Source organism: Cetorhinus maximus, chromosome 15, assembly GCF_964194155.1.
Source record: "Cetorhinus maximus chromosome 15, sCetMax3.hap1.1, whole genome shotgun sequence".
In the NCBI taxonomy this organism is placed as follows: domain Eukaryota; kingdom Metazoa; phylum Chordata; class Chondrichthyes; order Lamniformes; family Cetorhinidae; genus Cetorhinus; species Cetorhinus maximus.
Genome location: NC_135893.1, coordinates 11,210,333 through 11,229,015, shown reverse-complemented (window position 1 = coordinate 11,229,015; position 18,683 = coordinate 11,210,333). Strand labels below are relative to the sequence as shown.

Sequence of the window (18,683 nt, the reverse complement as noted above, 5' to 3'; positions counted from 1 at the left end):
TTCAGAAGCTTGTAGGGAAAGTCCTGCCCACAAAACGATACATGATAATGCACAAAAGTAGGCCATTTGGCTTATCGTGCCTGTGCCAGAGATAATTTGGCATCTAACTATCCACACCTTGATAAATTGCATTTCTATAGCATTCCAAGTTGTAAAATAGATGGGGAATTTTCACACTTAGACAGGGGAGGTACATACTTCCCATGTGAGGTTGTAGAGCTCCTCCTCGTCCTAGCCCACAAAGGAGCCTACCTTACAAGGCCTATTCAGGGGTCTGACTGTATTCCTACTGGCAGGTGACCACTGCATTGACTCAGTTGCAATGGTGACATGAGACACCCAGCTAACCCAGGTGGGCACACCATGTGCCTGAAAAAAAAAATCAGGCGTTTCAATATCGTTCCAGATCAGGAATTGAGGGAGATTTAACTGCTCCATTTTAACACTCCCTTCAAACTCAGTTTCTGCCAGGCAAGGGTAATTAAAGCTATTTATAAATCATATGACTATCTTAAAATGCACCAAAAATAAAACCAAAACAAAGGGTGTGGACATTGTATGTTAAATATTAAAACTGGGCTTGAGCAGTGCTGGATTCATTCCTACCAATTGCCCCAGTTGCTTATGTTTCCATGGAGCTATTTTGGCCTTGCATGAAAGGATGTTCAGGGGTTTATGCCAGCAGCACAGAACGAGCTTGTAGCACATTGGCAGCCTGTCAAACTCGGCACCAATTTTTATTTTCCACTGACTTGGGAAATGTTGCCAAAGTTTTTAATTTCAAATCAAATAAAAGTGACAGTGAAGCTTGGAAACGAGAAAGGACGTACACCAGGAGTTTTAACCGTTTGAAACCTGTCGTGAAAATGTTGAATGGTAAAACTGCTCACAAAGTGTCCTCCGCTGATGCCCGATTTTTTTGCATTTGCTTCACACAGGTACAAAATCTTTCAACATGATGTCCCCTACTGGTGATAACTCTGAGTTACTGGCTGAGATCAAAGCTGGGAAGAATCTGAAGCCGACTGCGCAGAGTAAAGGATGTACTGTGGTCTATGCAAGCTCTGGGACAATAGTAAGTAATATCAGAGAGGAAAGATGTTGCATTGACCATTGGAGAGCCGAAATCTAATAAAAGCTCAATGCCTCACCAAACTTTTCTTTGTTTTGTTTATTGCACCACAGCCTCAACACCCGAGCACAAAGCATCAGGGTGCCAGTCCAACTGAACTGGTTCTAAATGGCATTGCAATGCCGCAAACAACTACGTTGGATGTTGAGACTCTCATACCGACTCACGACGAGCAGGGAGCCCCGATCCCAGAGTGGAAGAGGCAGGTGATGGCGCGGAAACTGCAGGTTAAGATCCAGGAGGAGGAAGAACAGAAACGTAGGGTGAGTTTTAAGAAATACACACCCTTACTGCATCTTTTGTGGTTAGTGCCCTCTTCACTATGTTTTTTGATCGACTTCAAGATTGACGATTTTATCAAATTGGTTGCACCAAAACCTATTGAGTTCAGAGAAAACTGAGGGGAAAAAAGCTTAGTAAAGAGGGCTAACATGGCTGAAGTGAAATTTCTCAAAGTTATGCCAAGCAAGATTACAAAAATATCAAATAAGTCTTGTTTCTTAGTGTGCAGTTAAATACTTAGATGTTACTACATGAAAATAGGCCTTTCAGCCCAACTAATTTGTGGCACCGTTTACTCACCACCCGAGCAAATAGTTCTAATTATGTTTACCACCCCTCCACCATTTCCCATTTCTCTTCAAACACTTTTCCTTCATTCACCTGTTCAACCTAATCTTGAAACTTGCCACAGTTTCTGCCTGAACCACTAACCCTGGAAGCAAATTCCAGAGGATTACAAGTCTTTGTGTGAAGAATATTTTCCTGCCTTCTGATATAAGTCAACATGATGGAATACACTGCCTGAAAGAGAAACAGATTCAACTGTATCTTACAAAAGGGAATTGAATATATCCATGAAAGGCAAAAGTTGCAGAGTTACGGGAAAGGAGCAGGTGAGTGGAATAATTGGATAGCTCTTTCATAGGGCGTAAAACAGCATGGGCAGAATGGCTTCCTTCTGTACTGTCTGACTGATTCTATGACTTTTCTTCCAGACTGACCATGGATAACTTCTTCTCTCTGCTGGCTGTTAAGTTCTTCCTAGTCACTACTTTAGACTCTGCTTGTAATACAAGACCACAACTTAGTGGAACTGGTTTGAAGGGTTGAATGGCATCCTCCTATTCCTAAATTCCTATTTGGAATCCTAGCTTGATCTGAATGAATGCTGAATGCAGTTCTACTTTCCTGCTGCCTTTCTCAGGCCCACCTCGCTCTAGAAACTTGCTCTTAACTTGAGGTTGCCTTTGGTAAGTTTCCTTCATTTCAAGGATCTTCACATCTTGATTGTGCACATTGAAATATCAGTAGGAAGAAATATGCATCACACGTGAATCCTTGGTCACCCATCTAGGTGGCAATGCCAACTTTCTGCTTTTTTGAGACTTTGGTGATAATCCCAAACTTTCTGCAGGCATTCCATTTCTCAGTGCTACCATGTCTCATCTTACTGGGATTGAATCATAGAATGGTTACAGCACAGGAGGAGGCCATTCAGCCCATTGAACCTGTGCCAGCTCTCTGCAAGAACAATTTAGTCATCCCCACTCATATGGAAATACAGTCCTGAAGATCCTTCTGTACAAGTATTTTTCTCTCATATTATCCCTACTTACAACATATCACGAGCTAGGCTAATAGGAGTCAGGTCTTTAGGTTCAGATACTTTTCTCAGCTGCCTGCTGTAACCTCAAGCCAGGTCTTGTGTGCACTTCTAGTAAATTTCCTCACTCACTTAGGAGTCAGGTTGTGTCAAGGATTTGAGCCTGGTACAGGGCTGTACAAAATCCATTCGGAATAATATAGACCATACAGAATTCTTCGGGACACTTCAACCCAGGCTGCTTCCTTTGCTGGGCTGGTTTTAACTGCCATATTGCCATTGCTGGTCTGGTTCGGGATTCTGGTTGGGCATTTTGTTGGCAGTGACTTTCTAAACCAATTGTGATTGTCTACAAGAGCAGAATGGGCCCTTCGTTGTTGTAGATAACCCAGGCACCACTGTGTTGTGAATGCTTCTCTGTGCAAAATGGAGACCCAGATTTTGGCCATGACGGAGAGGCTCTCCGTTGTGGTGAAAATCCCAGAAATGGTCGAAAATTCTGCCCAGAGACCCAGCATTTCCCATCTTCGCAGGGGGCAGGAGTGAAGTCAGGCCAGGGTTCGCATATGTGCAATTCGCAGAGGCAGGAGGCCAATAAAATAACCAGCTGGCTCCAATGAAGTGGAATATTGGAAGTCCTGGTGAGCAAAACCCAGATTGTGCTGGTTAGAACAGGTGGATTTGTTTAGAGGGGTGAGGTACCTGTTTGGATAGGGTCCTGGGACACCTTTGGGAGAGGTAAGCCATCCTTTGGGAGAGGTAAGGCACCATTTGGGATTGTTAAAATTAAACATTATGCACTTTTTACGACAACATTGAAACTGTCAAGTTGTCAAAGAACTGTCCAGCTGTCAAGGAACTGTTCAGCTCTCAAGAAGGTGTCAAAGAACTGTCCAGCTGTGAGTGAACTGTAAAGGAAGTGTCAAAGCTGTCAAGGAAGTGTCCAAGGAAACTAAGTGAGTTGGCATGAAGGGAGTGAGGCAAAGGGTGGTGGGTGGGGGACATTAATTGGCATAGTGGGAATGAGGGGCCTAGAGGAGTGGGTAGAGGGGAATGAGGGTTTGAGGGGCCATGGGGGGTGGGGGTCATGGGTTGTCATAGGTTGGTATGGATGGGATATAGGGCGTGTATTGGGGGAGTTAGGGATGAGAGCTGGAGGGCTGTTTTTCTTCTTTTAATCTTATTTATTTAAACACAATTCCAGTGCATAGAGGTAGGCCTTCCGCCAAGCCTGCCTCTGCACCTGTACTTGTTCCTGGGTCTCCCACCCTGACTCCTATTTTAGTCCGCCCCCACTGACTGACAATTCAACCTGCGGGCGGACATTTTTGAAGATTGGGTTCGCAAAGCTGGGAAATCTACTGACTCTGCGCACCCAGCTCGGGGACGAACATCCAGGCCAAATGTTATGCCTCTGGCTAGATGTGGCCCTGAATTTCCTAAATCACTCTTTTGCAGAAGTTACACCAAGATTTAAACCAATTCTGTGCCAAGCTTACTGCCGGGAATTTACTGCAGAGCCTATTTGGCTAATGCCTGAATGCAAAACAAGTGAAAGTATAGTGCCATCAATAGGGGTAGTAACCAATGGGCTGTTGGCTTCTCACTCTCAGAGCCTCTTGCTTCTGTTGCTTCCCTTCTTACTCTATTTTCTGTGCAGAACAAGGGTATTCCCAACGGGAAGACCAATCCAGCTAAATAATCCTTCCAAACACATGACAGAGGGGGCTCCCAAAAATCTAAGATGCTCTGAAACTGACAGCACTTTGGTTAAGTGTGGGCAAACCTTGGTAAGAAATATTCACCGAAAGAAGTCACGGGTTCGAGAACTCTGAGGAAATTCACATGCAACGGCATTTCAGTGTAAAACCCACATAAGCCAATTACACTTAAATTTCCTCAGTAAAAAATGCTACCCCAATCGTATACTATGGCGTTATGACACAGCAGATGGTAAATGCTGAGCTGTTCAAGTCCCAGACAAACAACTGTCACAACTTGTCTTGCAGTTTGTATAAATTTCGAGATGCATGCCTTGAATTCAGTAGTGATAGGACCACCAAGTCTTATAGGTTTTTATAAAACTAAATTAAACATTTATTGATAAGAGAAATGATTTTAAATGCATACATAGATCTGCAAATTACTACTATGATAACTTCTAAATCCCCTAATCAACCTAACTCCCACTTTCGTTAAGGCAGCAGCAAGACCCATAGATTTTGAAAGACCCAGTCAGAGAAACATGATACCCTGAGCAAGTTGAATCCCAAGTGAGTTTTCTTAACTTTGAAAACAGCAGCTTGAGGCATAGATGCTGAAGGCTTTTCATACTTGTAAGATCTTTAAAAAATGCCTTTTCTTACACACAGTCCTTCCTCCTTCTTTACACATATCTTCCCCTTTGAATGCAAATACCCATTGTTTCACTATGTCTTTGGACTTTATCTCCCTGATAATAAAACTCTCTCATGGCACAAAGTTTTACCAGTAATCTTTGGGAAAAATAAACACACTTTCTAAATTTCACCTGGCTAGGTGCCACATTTCACCTCCTTTGAAAGCACATTTCACCCCTCCTTTGAAAACAATCTAGTCTGGTTTATTTCAAAATGCAAATGTTCCTTTGACACCCATGTTTCTAAACTTTTCCATGTCTATCTAATTAACATTTCAAACCTATCCTCTCTTAGATCAAAGCATGCAGACTAGCTGCCTCTAATTCAATTAAATCTCTCTCACACACACACACACCAGACACATAGTGACCCATAGACACATCCCATTATTACTGTATTTTATAATAAATTCCAATAACATTATGAGAATTATTATATATTCTTGACATATGGTTACACCAAAACTTTCCAGGAAATTCTGTTCCAATGTCCCTTGTTTTTTGTACTAGAAAGTTATTCACAGGGTGACTTTTTTTTAACTGAAATTTAGCATTCCTTAACATTTTTTGATTGGCCTGTGCCAATTTAATCTGGATACTTTTCACAGACTTCCAAACATCCAGATTTCTTTTGTCTTTCAGACAATACTATTAAATGGATACATTAACCGAATTATTTGGAAACTATAATCTACTCGTAGTATAAACATGTGTGGACAATAGGGCTATCAGCTGAGAATTTATTTGATAAAACTTGCTTGGCTTAGCTAGTGTGAATTGGATTGCTGTGTATGTGTGTAACATTTCAGTGATTAGATATATATTTTGATTATTGGACTTCATTAATTATAAGTTGCAAGCAATAGGATCAGCTTGAATCCATTGTACACTAAATTATTGACATTCAACTTTCTCAAAATATATTCTGTATGTACCGGTCCTAATTCATCAACCAAAAAATGTATTGTGCCTTTTACAAAGTATTGCTTAAGGGACTAACCTAAACTCAATGTTTAAAGTTTATTCAAACAGTGTAAGCTCTTCAGATGCTGAAAGCACTATTCATTCATCAAATTATAAAATATATTTGAGTATTAGAAATGTAAGGAAAAATCTTGGCTGTTTATAGTTGATGCGAGCGCAAAGTTTAATGCACTTTTTCACAATATGATGGTGTTGGGAGCACATATCACACAATTTTGCACTTCAAGAGCAGGATATCTTGGCACATCCCAGGAACTGGTGCCCAGAATTTAAACTCTGATATGAGAAATGGTAACTGCATTCAGGCTGATTAAAAAGCAATTAAGAAGTTAGCCCAAGGAACAGCATATGGAGTTTAATGTAGATAAATGTGAGGTAATACGTACAGGAATAGAGAAAGCAAACATGTGTGTGATAAAGGGGTATCAATTAGTAAAGGTAAAAAGGATTGGATGTGATGAATAATCATATGCCGACATTGTCTTCACAATATAAAGCTGTTAATAATGAACCTAATTGAGTACTGGAATACCTATCAGGAGTATTGGACTCTAAACCAAAAGGATTTCTTTTAGGTTTGTGTAAATCAGTGGGAAGCTACTTTTGGAATTGTGCATGGTCCTTTGATTAAGAATAATTCCAGGACCTAGGCTCCAAGTTTTTGAACTGAGACTTTTAGAACCGGACTTATTTTCATGGAAAAAAATAACACTGGGGAGAAACGTAATTCAACTCTTTGAAATACTGTGAGGTACAAATGAAGCAAATGAAAGCTTATTTGTTGAATAGTAGAAGAGTAAGAATAAAAGGATTGGGCTCTGATTGTGGGTGTGACATGTGATGCTCCCCAAGGATCTGTACCAGTGAAACCGGAGTTTTTCACCACGTACATATGGAATGTATCAACCTGCAGGTGCAGAATGGTTTAGCCTCAGCTGGAGTAGTGTGTCCATTCTGGGCATTGCACTTTAGGAAGGATGTCAAGGCCTTGGAGAGGGTGTGAAGGAAATTTGCCAGAACGGTACCGGGGATGAGAGACTTCAGTTATTTGGAGAGATTAGAGAAGCTGGGATTGTTCTATTTAGAACAGAGAAAGTTAAGGGGCGATTTAATATAAAGGGTTTTGATAGGGAGGATTTATTTGCACTGGCAGAAAGGTCAGCAACCAGAGGACACAGATTTAAGAAAATTTGCAAAAAAATCCAAGGTGAAATGAGAATTCTTTTACACAATGAGTTGTTGTGATCTCCAGTGCACCAACTGAGAAGGTGGTGGCAGCAGATTCTACAGTAACTTTAGAAGTAAGTATCACTAATGTCCTTTAGGGAAGGAATCCTGTCTCCCATCCTTACCCGGTCTGGCCTACATGTGACTCCATACCCACAGCAATGTGGTTGACTCTTAACTGCCGTCTGAAATGGCCTAGCAAGCCACTCAGTTCAAAGGCAATTGGGGATGGGCAAGAAATGCTGCCCTTGCCATTGATGCCCACATCCCATGAAAGATTAAATTTAACAACGTTTTGGGCACCAGCCCTCAGGAAAGATATTTAGCCCCTGAGGGAGTAGAGTGCAGATTAAACCAGAATAACACCAGGCCTTAAAGGGTTAAATTATGAAGACAGATTGCGCAAACCTGGCTTGTGTTCCCTCAAGTTTAGAAGATTGAGGGGTGATGTAATTAAGTGGCTTAAAATTTTAAAAGGATTTAAAAGAGTAGATATAGAGAGGGTATTTTTTCCAGTTGGGGAATCCAGAATGAGGGAACACGATATTCAATTTAAGCTAGGCCATTCAGGAGAAGTATCCGGAAGAATTGGTTGACACAAAAGGTGGTGAAAATCCCCGGAAGGCTATGGATACTGCATCAATTGATTGAGATCAACAGATTTTCATTAGATAAGGGTCTCAAGGTAGGTAAATGAAGCTGAGGTACAAAGCAGCCACAATATTGAATGGCAAAATAGGCTCACGTGGCTGAATGGCCAATTGCAGTTCCTAAATTCATAAATATTTGTTTGAAAAATGAATGGGAGGGTTTTAAGTGGAGCTATAGACTGATATGGTCAAATACCCTACAGGTTATACAGGTTCTTGAACTGTCGGCACTGGGATGGAAGATGTTGTCTGTGGATCATAAGAACATACGAAATAGGAGTAAGAGTAGGCTATTCGGCCCTCAAGCCTTTATTTTTATTCTTTCACAAGATGTGGGTGTCACTGGTTAGGCCAGGATTAATTGCCCATCCCTAATCGCCCTTGAGAAGGTGGTGGTGAGCTGCCTTCTTGAACCGCTGCAGTCTGTGCGGTGTAGGTACACCCACAGTGCTGTTAGGGAGGGAGTTCCACAATTTTGACCCAGCGACAGTGAAGGAACGTTGATATTTTTCCAAGTCAGAGTGGTGTGTAGCTTGGAGAGGAACTTCCAGGTAGTGGTATTCCCATCTGTTTACTGCCCTTGTCCTTCTTGGTGGCAGAGGTCATGGGTTTGGGATGTGCTGTCAAAGGAGTCTTGGCAAGTTTCTGCAGTGCATCTTGTAGATGGGACACACTGCTGCCATGTGCATTGGTGATGAAGGGAGTGAATGTGTAAGTTGGTGGATGTGGTGCCAGTCAAGCGGGCTGCTTTGTCCTGGATGGTATCGAGCTTCTTGTGTTGTTGAAGCTGCACTCATCCAAGCAAATGGAGAGTGTTCCATCACACTCCTGACATGCGCCTTGTAGATGGTAGACAGGTTTTGGGGAGTCAGGAGGTGAGTTACTCGCTGCAAGATTCCCAGCCTCTGACCTGCTCTTGTAGCCACAGTATTTATATAGTTAGACCAGTTCAGTTTCTGGTCAATGGTAACCCCCAGGATATAGATAGTGGGGGATTCAGTGATGGTAATGCCATTAAATGTCATGGGGGAGATGGTTAGATTCTCTCTTATCGGAGATGGTTATTGACTGGCACTGGTGTGGTGCGAATGTAACTTGCTACCTATCTGCCCAAGCCTGAATGTTGGTCAGGCCTTGCTGCATAAGGACGTGGACTACTTTAGTATCTGACGAACTGCGAATGGTGATGAACATTGTGCAATCATCAGCGCACATCCCCACTTCTGACCTTGTGATGGAGAGAAGGACATTGATGAAGCAGCTGAAGATGGTTGGACGTATAGAACACTACTCCAAGGAACTCCTGCAGTCATGTCCCCAGGCTGAGATGATTGGCCTCCAACAACTGCAACCAATAAACAGAAAGGCAGAGTATTTCTTAATCGGTGAGCAGCTGGGAAGTGTTGATGTCCAAAGGGACCTGAGTCTTCCCATTCATGAATCAGTAAAAGCAACATGCAGATGCAGCAAGCAATTAGGAAGGAAAACGGTATGTTGGCCTTCATCACAAGGGGGTTTGACTACAGGAGTAAAGATGCCTTGCTGCAGTAGTTTCGAGTCTTGGTGTGACCGCACCAGGAGCACTGTGTACAGTTTTGGTCTCCTTATTTAAGGAAGGATATACTTGCCGTGGAGGAAGTGCAACAGAGGTTCACCAGACTAATCCCTGGGATGACAGGATTGTCTTCTGAAGAGAGATTGAGGAAACTGGGCCTGTATTCTCTAGAGTTTTGAAACTTACAGGACGTGACAGTGTGGATGTAGATAGAATGTTTCCCCTGGCTGGTGAACCTAAAACTGGGGGACGTAGTCTCAGAATAAGGGGTAGGCCGTATAAGATTGAGATGAGGGGGAATTTCTTCAATCAAAGGGTGGTGAATCTTTGGAATTCTTTACCCCAAAGGGCTGTGGAAGCTTAATCATTGAGTACATTCAAGACAGAGATCAATAGATTTCTGGATACCAGTGACATCAAGGGATATGAATTAGGAGCAGGAGTAGGCCACTCAGCCCCTAGAGCCTGCTCTGCCGTTCAATAAGATCACGTCTGATTTGAACGTAACCTCAACCCCACATTCCTGTCTACCCCCGATAACCTTTCACCCCCTTGTTAATCAAGAATCTATCTAGCTCTGCCTTAAAAATATTCAAAAGACCCTCCTTCCACTGCCTTTTGAGGAAGAGAGTTCCAAAGACTCACAACCCTCAGAGAAAAAAATTTCTCCTCAGCTCTGTCTTAAATGAGCAACCCTTTATTTTTAAACAGTGACCCCTAGTTCTAGATTCTCCCACAAGAGGAAACATGCTCTCCACATCCACCCTGTTAAGGCCCTTCAGGATCTTAATGGTTTCAATTAAGTCGCCTCCTACTCTTCTAAATTCTGGTGGGTACAAGCCTAACCTGTCCAGCCTTTCCTCATAAGACAAACCACCCATTCATTGTATTAGTCTAGTAAACCTTCTCTGAACTGCTTCTAATGCATTTACATCTTTCTTTAAATAAGGAGACCAGTACTGTACACAATGCTCCTGATGTGGTCTCATCAATGCCCTTTACAACTGAAGGATAATCTCCCTACTTTTGTAATCAATTCCCTTCACAATAAATGATAACATCCTATTAGCTTTCCTAATTACCTGCTGTATCTGCATACTAATCTTTTTTGATTCACGCACTAGGACACCCAGATCCCTCTGAATCTCAGAGCTCCTCAATCTCTCACCATTTAGATAATAAGCTTTTTTATTCTTCTTGCCAAAATGAATGATTTCACATTTGCCCACATTATACCCCATTTGCCAGATCTTTGCCCAATCACTTCACCTTATCTATGTCACTTTGTTGCCTCCTTACGTCTTCTTTACAATTTACTTTCCTGCCTATTTTTGTGTTGTCAGCAAATTTAGCTACGGTCGCTTCATCCAAGTCATTTATATAAATTGTAAAAAGTTGAGGCCCCAGCACTGATCCCTGTGGCACACCACTTGTCACATCCTGCCAGCCTAAAAAGACCCATTTAAGCCAAATCTCTGCTTCCTGTTAGCTAGCCAATCTTCTATGCATGCCAATATGTTACTCCCTACACCATGAACTTTTATTTTCTACAATAACCTTTGATGTGGCACTTTATCAAATGCCTTCTGGAAATCTAAGTACAGTACATCCACCCCTTTATTCACAGCACATATGATTCCTTCAAAGGACTCCAATAAACTGGTTAAATATGATTTCCCTTTTACAAAACCATGTTGACTCTGCCTGACTGCCTTGAATTTTTCTAAGTGCCCTGCTATAACATCTTTAATAATAGTTTCGAACATTTTCCCTATGATAGATGTTAGCATAACTGGCCTATAGTTTCCTGCTTTCTGTCTCCATCCCTTTTTGAATAAAGGAGTTACATTTGCTATTTTCCAATCTAATGGGGCCTTCCCTGAACCTAGGGAATTTTGGAAAATTATAACCAGTGAATCAACTATCTCATTAGCCACTTCTTTCAAGACCTTAGGGTGAAGTTCATCCGGAACTTGGGATTTGTCAGTCCACAGCCCCAACAATTTGTTCAGTACCACTTCCCTGCTGATTGTAATTTTCCCCGAGTTCCTCCCTCCCTTCCATTCCCTGATTTACAGCCATTTCCGGGATTGTGCTTGTGTCCTCCATAGTGAAGACCGAAGCAAAATACCTCTTTAATTCATCTGCCATCTCTCTACTTTCCATTATCAATTCCCCAGATGCACTCTCTATAGGACCAAAGCTCAGTTTGTTAACTTATTTAAATATCTATAGAAACTCTTACTATTTATATCACTAGCTAGCTTTCTCTTATACTCTAATTTTTCCCTCTTTATTAATCTTTTTGTCATTCTTTGCTGTTCTTTATATTCTTTCCTATCTTCTGACCTGCCACCAATCTTTGTGTAATTATATGCTTTTCCTTTAAGTTTGATACTGTCTTTAACTTTTTTAGATAACCACGGATGGTGGGCCCTCCCCTAGGAATTTTTCTTTCTCATTGGGATTTATATATTCTGTATATTCTGAAATATCCCTTTAAATGTCTGCCACTGAACTTCTATTGACTACAGTAACCAGATTCATTTAGTTAACTAATTAACTACTCAGCTCCTGTAGCTGAAGTGAGTTTACCCGGTCTAAGCTGCAAGAAAGAAAGGATTTAGCCAGCTTACACATCACTTTCCAGTTACTGCTAATTACAGACTAGATTAGATTTTAAGAGCAAAACTTAAGAACAAAATTAACTCTTAAAACTCCTCTCTCACCAAACTCCAAGTCTTCACTCAGTTGGTCAGCTGCACTCCATTTTACGGAGATAGTGGAGAAAAGTGGCATTGAGGTAGATGATCAGCTATGATCTAATTGAATGGTGGAGCATGCTTGATGGGCCAAATGGCCTACTCCTGCTCTTACGTTCCTATAGGTATGACTCCAACCAGTGGAGAGTTCTCCCCCTGATCCCCATTGACTCCAGTTTTGCTAGGGCTCCTTGATACCACACTCGGTCAAATGCTTCCTTGATGTCAAGGGCAGTCACTCTCACCCCACCTCTGGAATTCAGCTCTTTTGCCCATGTTTGGACTAAAACTGTAATGAGGTCAGGAACTGAGTAGCCCCAGTGCAACCCAAACTGAGTCAGTTTACAGGCTGTTTATGAGCAAGTGCTACTTTATAGCACTGTCGGTGACCCCTTCCAGCACTTTGCTGATGATTGAGAGTAGACTGATGAGGTGGTAATTGGTCGGATTGGATTTGTCCTCCTTTTGTGTACAGGACATACCTGGGTAGTTTTCCACGTTGCTGGGTAGATGCCAACGTTGTAGTTGCACTACTGGCTAGGGGTGTGGCTAGTTCTGCAGTGCAAGTCTTCAGTACTCTTGCTGGAATAATACTGCTCTGCCATTCAGTGAGGTCATGGCTGACCTGGGTAACAGACCAGGGTTGAATAATGGAGGTGCGCAACAGATAAATATTTTGGAGCTCTAGCTTGGTTATCTTTGGAGACAAGGGGCTATTCATGTGGGACTTTCCATGAGAAGATTAAACACACATGGTTGAACCTATGCTGTGTGTATAGGGAAGAAGTGGACTTGATGAGCCAAATGGCTGTTTTATTCTTTGGGGAGTTGAATTTTCACGGGAACTCTCCAACCCAACTTTGTAACTTTGGCAAAGGAGCCAAAGAAACCTAGGAGAAACACCAAAGTTATGGCAGGCAAGCAGGAGGGAACCTCTGCAGAAATTCAACCCCAAGTCTTGTTTTTAATATTTGATGGTTGCGTTGGCTTCTTCAAAATGGCCATTAGCGTAACAAAGTAGCGAGCACTTGTTTACTAGTTGCAGGCCTCAGACTCTACCGGGTCTGGAGGAAACTCAGTGTGGTTTGAAAGGTCATCAGATTTCTGTCCATCCTTTGCCAGATTCATAATACTTTTACTATTGACGTATATAGAACTTGCAGTATGGAAACAGGCTATTCAGCCCAATTGGTCTTTGTTGGTACTTACGCTCCACATGGATCTCCTCCCACCCAATACAGCTCAGCTATCGCTATAGATTTGTACAAATACAATACCTTTTATGTCATGGCTAGGTGGCCATGCACGTCTGTTGGAAACTATTACAAGGAGTCCCTGCGAGCATGTTAATATTAGCAAGGGGTCCCAGGGAGTGTGTGAGCCTTTGCAGGGGCTCCCTGGAAGGTGAAGACATTGGCAGGGGCTCCACATTCTGGAAACCACAGATCTAGAGTTGCACTGGGCAAAGACCCAGTAACTGACTCTTTGCTGGGGGTTAATAGTGCGTGCTATAATGATAAAGACGTTGAGCTCGCCAGCAGCAGTGTGCTGTGAGATATGAACACACATTGTGGCAGCGAGGGGGTCAGGTTACATCTGCACTGGATGTAGCAAAATTGTGCACCTGTTCATTAGAAACCGGTTTATGATTTCACTCTGCCCAGCATGAACTGAAAATCCTCCCTGCAGCTTCACTGCAATATTCATAAGGCTGGTCAGCAGGCTGACAAGTCACTTTAAAAGACCAGGGAACTGCCAGAAAGAGCAAAAAAGACAGGATCTCTTTCAATTTTGGAAGCTTAAATGCTTCCTCGGGAGACCAAAAAAGAGTGATGGGCCCTGGTCTGCAGTCAATTCGGGACCCTGTTGGCCATGAAAACAAGACAGTGCGCACCAAAACAGGCTGCTCCATGTTGAAAACAACAGCCTTGGGACTGACTTAGATCAGTGCCAAATTAAAAACTATGTTCGGTAAACACTGGTGCAGGTTTGGTCACCAGCACTGGGCCAGTTGTTTTTGCTTAGTTTAATTAATAATACCACCTGGGGCATGTTTACGTGGAAAAATCCACTGGCAACAGGAACAAAAATAGTGTGCTCAGCTATTACTACTACTACAACAACTTGCATTTAGATAGCACCTTTTGACCAGATGCAAGACAGTGTTTGAAATTGCAGATTGGTTTGCAGCTGTGTGTGCGGCCTACTCCTGACACACTGCATGAATTTTGAGAGAGGCAGCCAGAAGCCAGATGAAATAGTCATAACTAACTTGCCCGTTTGCCCTGGTGAATAAAGTGGAGATTGGAGTGTAAACAAAGACTTTCTTCCATTCTGTAACTATTTGCTATGTACATTTATTATGTTTGTTCATGACATTGGCTTTAATCTTCTTAGTTTACTTTCTTTAGTTTTTTTTTCCCCTCACCTGAAAGTGCTCACTCAGTCTGGAAAATGCTCAGCAATCAGGGGCCTATGTGGTGACTTTTTGTTTGCACACCTACTCAGTCTACATCAGCGTACACTGCGTGGTATTCCCACTCATGTTTTAACAGGGTTTCTTGGAGAGCAGCAAGGAGCAAGATGCATGGCTGATGTTAGGTGAACTGAAGCAAATATAGTGCTCTTCCTGCCACTGCTCTAACTCAGGGTGACTAGTCTAGCACAAGTCAACATTCAAGCCTGCCTGTATGGCTAAGTCCTTCATGAGATCAATTGAGCCACCTTGACACAAACCTATATGCTTAACACTGAACGCATATCTAATACCCTCCACCTTTAAAAAGCACCTCAAAACTTGCTTTTTGACCAAGCTTTTGGTCACCAGCCATATATCTCCCTATGAGGCTCAGTGTCAAATCCTGTTTGATAATGCTCTTGTGAAATGCCTTAGGACACTTTATTATGTTAAAGGTGTTACATAAATGCAAGTTGTTGTTATGAGAGGATGTATGGAAGGGTCAAGGGGTTTAGAGAGCGAAGTGGAGATTGCAGAAATATAACGACTAATGGTTCAGCCATGGACAGTAGAGGACAGGGAAGGTAATGTTTAGTAGCCCAGAGATGGAAAAGAGTGGGGCTTGAGTAGGTTGTAGATGTAAGCTGTTTGATTGAATGATAATGGTGTAATGAGGAAATGGGCGTGTTGGTACTCTGGTAGGATGAGATCCAACACGCCAAGAGTCTTCTTCAAGATCTGGGAAGATGCCTTTGCTGATTCCATGCTCCCTGTTATTGCTCTGGGACACTACCATCTGCACCAACAGCCCAACTGAGATTAAATAACCTAGCATAAGCTGGGGCTGGAAGTTGAGATGATCCCACTATCAGGAATGACTGAAAAGACTGGGACTCTTTTGTTTAGAAAAGAGAGGCCTGAGGGGTGAACCTGGGGTCTTCAACATTGTGAAGCAGATCAATAGGATAGCTATAGAGAAGATGGCAAGATGTTCCCTTAGGCCTCAGGACTCCAATGACAGGATGAATTGGATGTCCTGGGCCTGTACTTACAATCAGCAGGACTGGTTCAGCTGGTGGGGGAATCCAAAATCAGGTATCAGGCATTAATAAATTCAAGAAAGAGTTCAGGAGAAACTTGTTTCCTAAGAAAGTTTAGAAGGTGGAATCTAATACTACAAGGAATAGCTGAGGCAAGTAGCACGGATGCATTTAAGGAGAAGCTAGATAGGTACATAAGGGAAAAAGGAATAGAAGGATATGCTAAGGGGGTGAAATGAAGAGGGGTAAGAGATGGCTCATATGGAGCATAAACACAGGCACAGACCAGTTGGGCCAATTGGCCTGCTTCCGGGCTGTAAAATTCAATGGAACATTTAATATAGTAATTAAACACAATCTCCTGAAAGACTGAAGGCTGCAACACTTCCAATGTAAGTTTCCTTAACGTTCCATTGAATCTGGTATAGATAATTCACTGTAAGTTTCTGTTCTCTTAAAGAAATTGATTGGGAACTATATTTTTATACTTTTATAATTTGACATAACATAAATATATTTGCATTCTCCAGGGCTTTTGATATAGAATGCTTCTTGGAGGGGTTTATAGATTCCCAAATCTCTTAGACACCTGTCTGCTGTGAATTTGCTGCTGTAATTCAAAACTCTTCCGAAATCTATTCTTGGTAGACTCCCCTAATTCAGCTCCCAGCACAGAGCTTACCAGAGTGGGGTGCATATTGGGAAATTGCTGTACAAAGCTCACAGTTTTTCCACCTTTAATTTGACAGGAAATAGTGATGGGGCCGACAGTTTCCCATAACGCGCCTCCAACAGGCAAGGCCTAGCCTGGAGGGCTGCCTGCATTAAACTAACCCTCAGATTGTATCGTTGGTTAAATTAAAGCAACAAGAACATCCGTGCAATTTCTCCAAAGCTGCCAGCGGTAGTTTTTTGAGAGGGACCGGGAACTGTTAATAAGTACGGTTCCCAACTCCAGTCGCATAGAGATTTCGTCAAACAGTTATTTCGCCCTCTCCTCTGTTTGCATAACTACTGTAACTAACAAAAAGATCGAAAGAAGATTAAAAATAAAAACTTTTTTCCCCCAACGCCCGTATGAATTTTCTCCGGGATTGCCCACAGTTATGTCCAAGAGATTATAAGTTTTAATTTCTAGAGACTCCAGGATGATCCTGGAGGGTTGGCAATCCTATAATCGGGGGCTGTTTTAGACAGGGTAAGAAATGTTGGAATGGAGACAGGGAAACTGCAAGATGCATTCTCCTACTACCCATTGTCTGCTTCACATTTTCTCTTCAGATGCAAGTGTGTATCACTTCAGCATCTATTTTATCGGCAGTTGTTAAAATCAAATTGTGTGTGTTTGCATTGCATGTGTTTGAGGGTTTGATGCTGTTTGGAGTGTTGTTAAAATAAAGTTGCAGTATCCGTTTTATATTATGCTACACATGGCCTTCCAGCATTTGGCTTGTTACTTACTTCATCCATCATTGTGAAGCCCCATCAAACTTAATGGTCAAACATTGTTGACGCTGACTAAAAGTGACCCTGGAAGCAGGACAACAAATTAACCATGATCGTGATTCCTTGACCATTACGCTGCAATGGAAAGGAGGGAGAAACAGGGATGGTACAATGCTGTGTGGGTCTGCTTCCATTTTAGTGTGTGGGAATGCATCATCATACTCTATCAGGGCCTCTACCTCAGTGAGTTCCCACACTAAAATTTAGCTTTAAAACTTTACAAGGCAGACAAAAAGATTTTCTTGACCTTTGTCCCCAGGGAACGTCCAGTTCCTTGAGGGATCAGAATAGGGCAGAAACCCAGATAACTGCATCGCCACCTCTTTAATTTAGTGCTAGGACTGGTGGGGCTTTCCTGGTAGAGGAGCCTAGCCAACATCTAGGCGACCAAGGGTGTTCTCAGCCTCCTGCCTCATTTTCTAGTTCACTTCCATTCAGGACAATGAAAAAAACTACAAGTACTAGCACAGTATATTTCCCATTGTCCATTAAGCAGAAAAACCATGAGCAACCCTCATACTTTGTGAAACTTTAAAAAAACACTTGGATTTTTCAAAACATGTAGTTCAAAAACTCTCATTGCACATTCTTGATGCTCCGTGGTCTGGATTAGGGTTGCCAACTGTGATTAAACATATTCCTGGAGGTTTCAACACATGACTTGCCCCCACACTCCAACCGTTCGTCGGCCAACACATCCATCCTTGTGACGCACTGCCTTCCTACACCAATTGGAAAGCAAAAAGACTCATTATCCAATTGGATGATGCTTGAGTGTCAGTAAAACAACCTTTTTTCTCCTCCATTTTCAATAATTTTTATATTTGGTGATGAGAAATATTCAAAGAAAACGATCAAAAGAAAAATTCTCCATGATTGCACACAGCAGTGTCCTGGAGATTAATCTTCAATTCCTGGAGACCATTTGCCAGACCTGGAGGATTGGCAACCCTAGTCTGGATACAGGAATTTTCGACTCCGAGATTCAGAGACTGTCCCTTTCTGAATATAACTTTACTTCTGTTTAATGCATCCACAAAGGCTGACACTTCCACATTGCACTCTTATGTGTACTTTACAGTATTTTGTGTTAAATGTATTTCCTCTCTTCACTTGGGTTATCAAGCACTGTAACTTTCTGATAGGTGATTCTTGGGGACCCATTGGGACTGAGAGTAATGATGAACAATTCTCTTTGGAATAGCTGCCATGTTGTTTGCTAATGCAACTGAAAGCCCTAAAGCTCAAATGGCCAGATAGTATTGATTTGAAATGTGTGCAAAGTTAGAATTCACCCCATTGTAAGGGATTACTTTTGCAGTAGGTTGTGGGAAGGACAGCATCAGCGATTGGCATAGTATGAAC

The 18,683-nt window shown here is 42.1% G+C and overlaps 1 protein-coding gene across 1 annotated transcript in view; it reads left to right on the top strand.

The window, feature by feature from the left end:
• Positions 1–18,683, top strand: part of espn (espin) — a 166,103-nt gene that overhangs the window by 126,730 nt on the left and 20,690 nt on the right. Inside the window, exons 10-11 of the mRNA XM_078557879.1 lie at positions 939–1,075; positions 1,186–1,395. Coding sequence (XP_078414005.1) covers positions 939–1,075; positions 1,186–1,395 — 347 coding nt within the window. The remainder of the gene's footprint in view (positions 1–938; positions 1,076–1,185; positions 1,396–18,683) is intronic.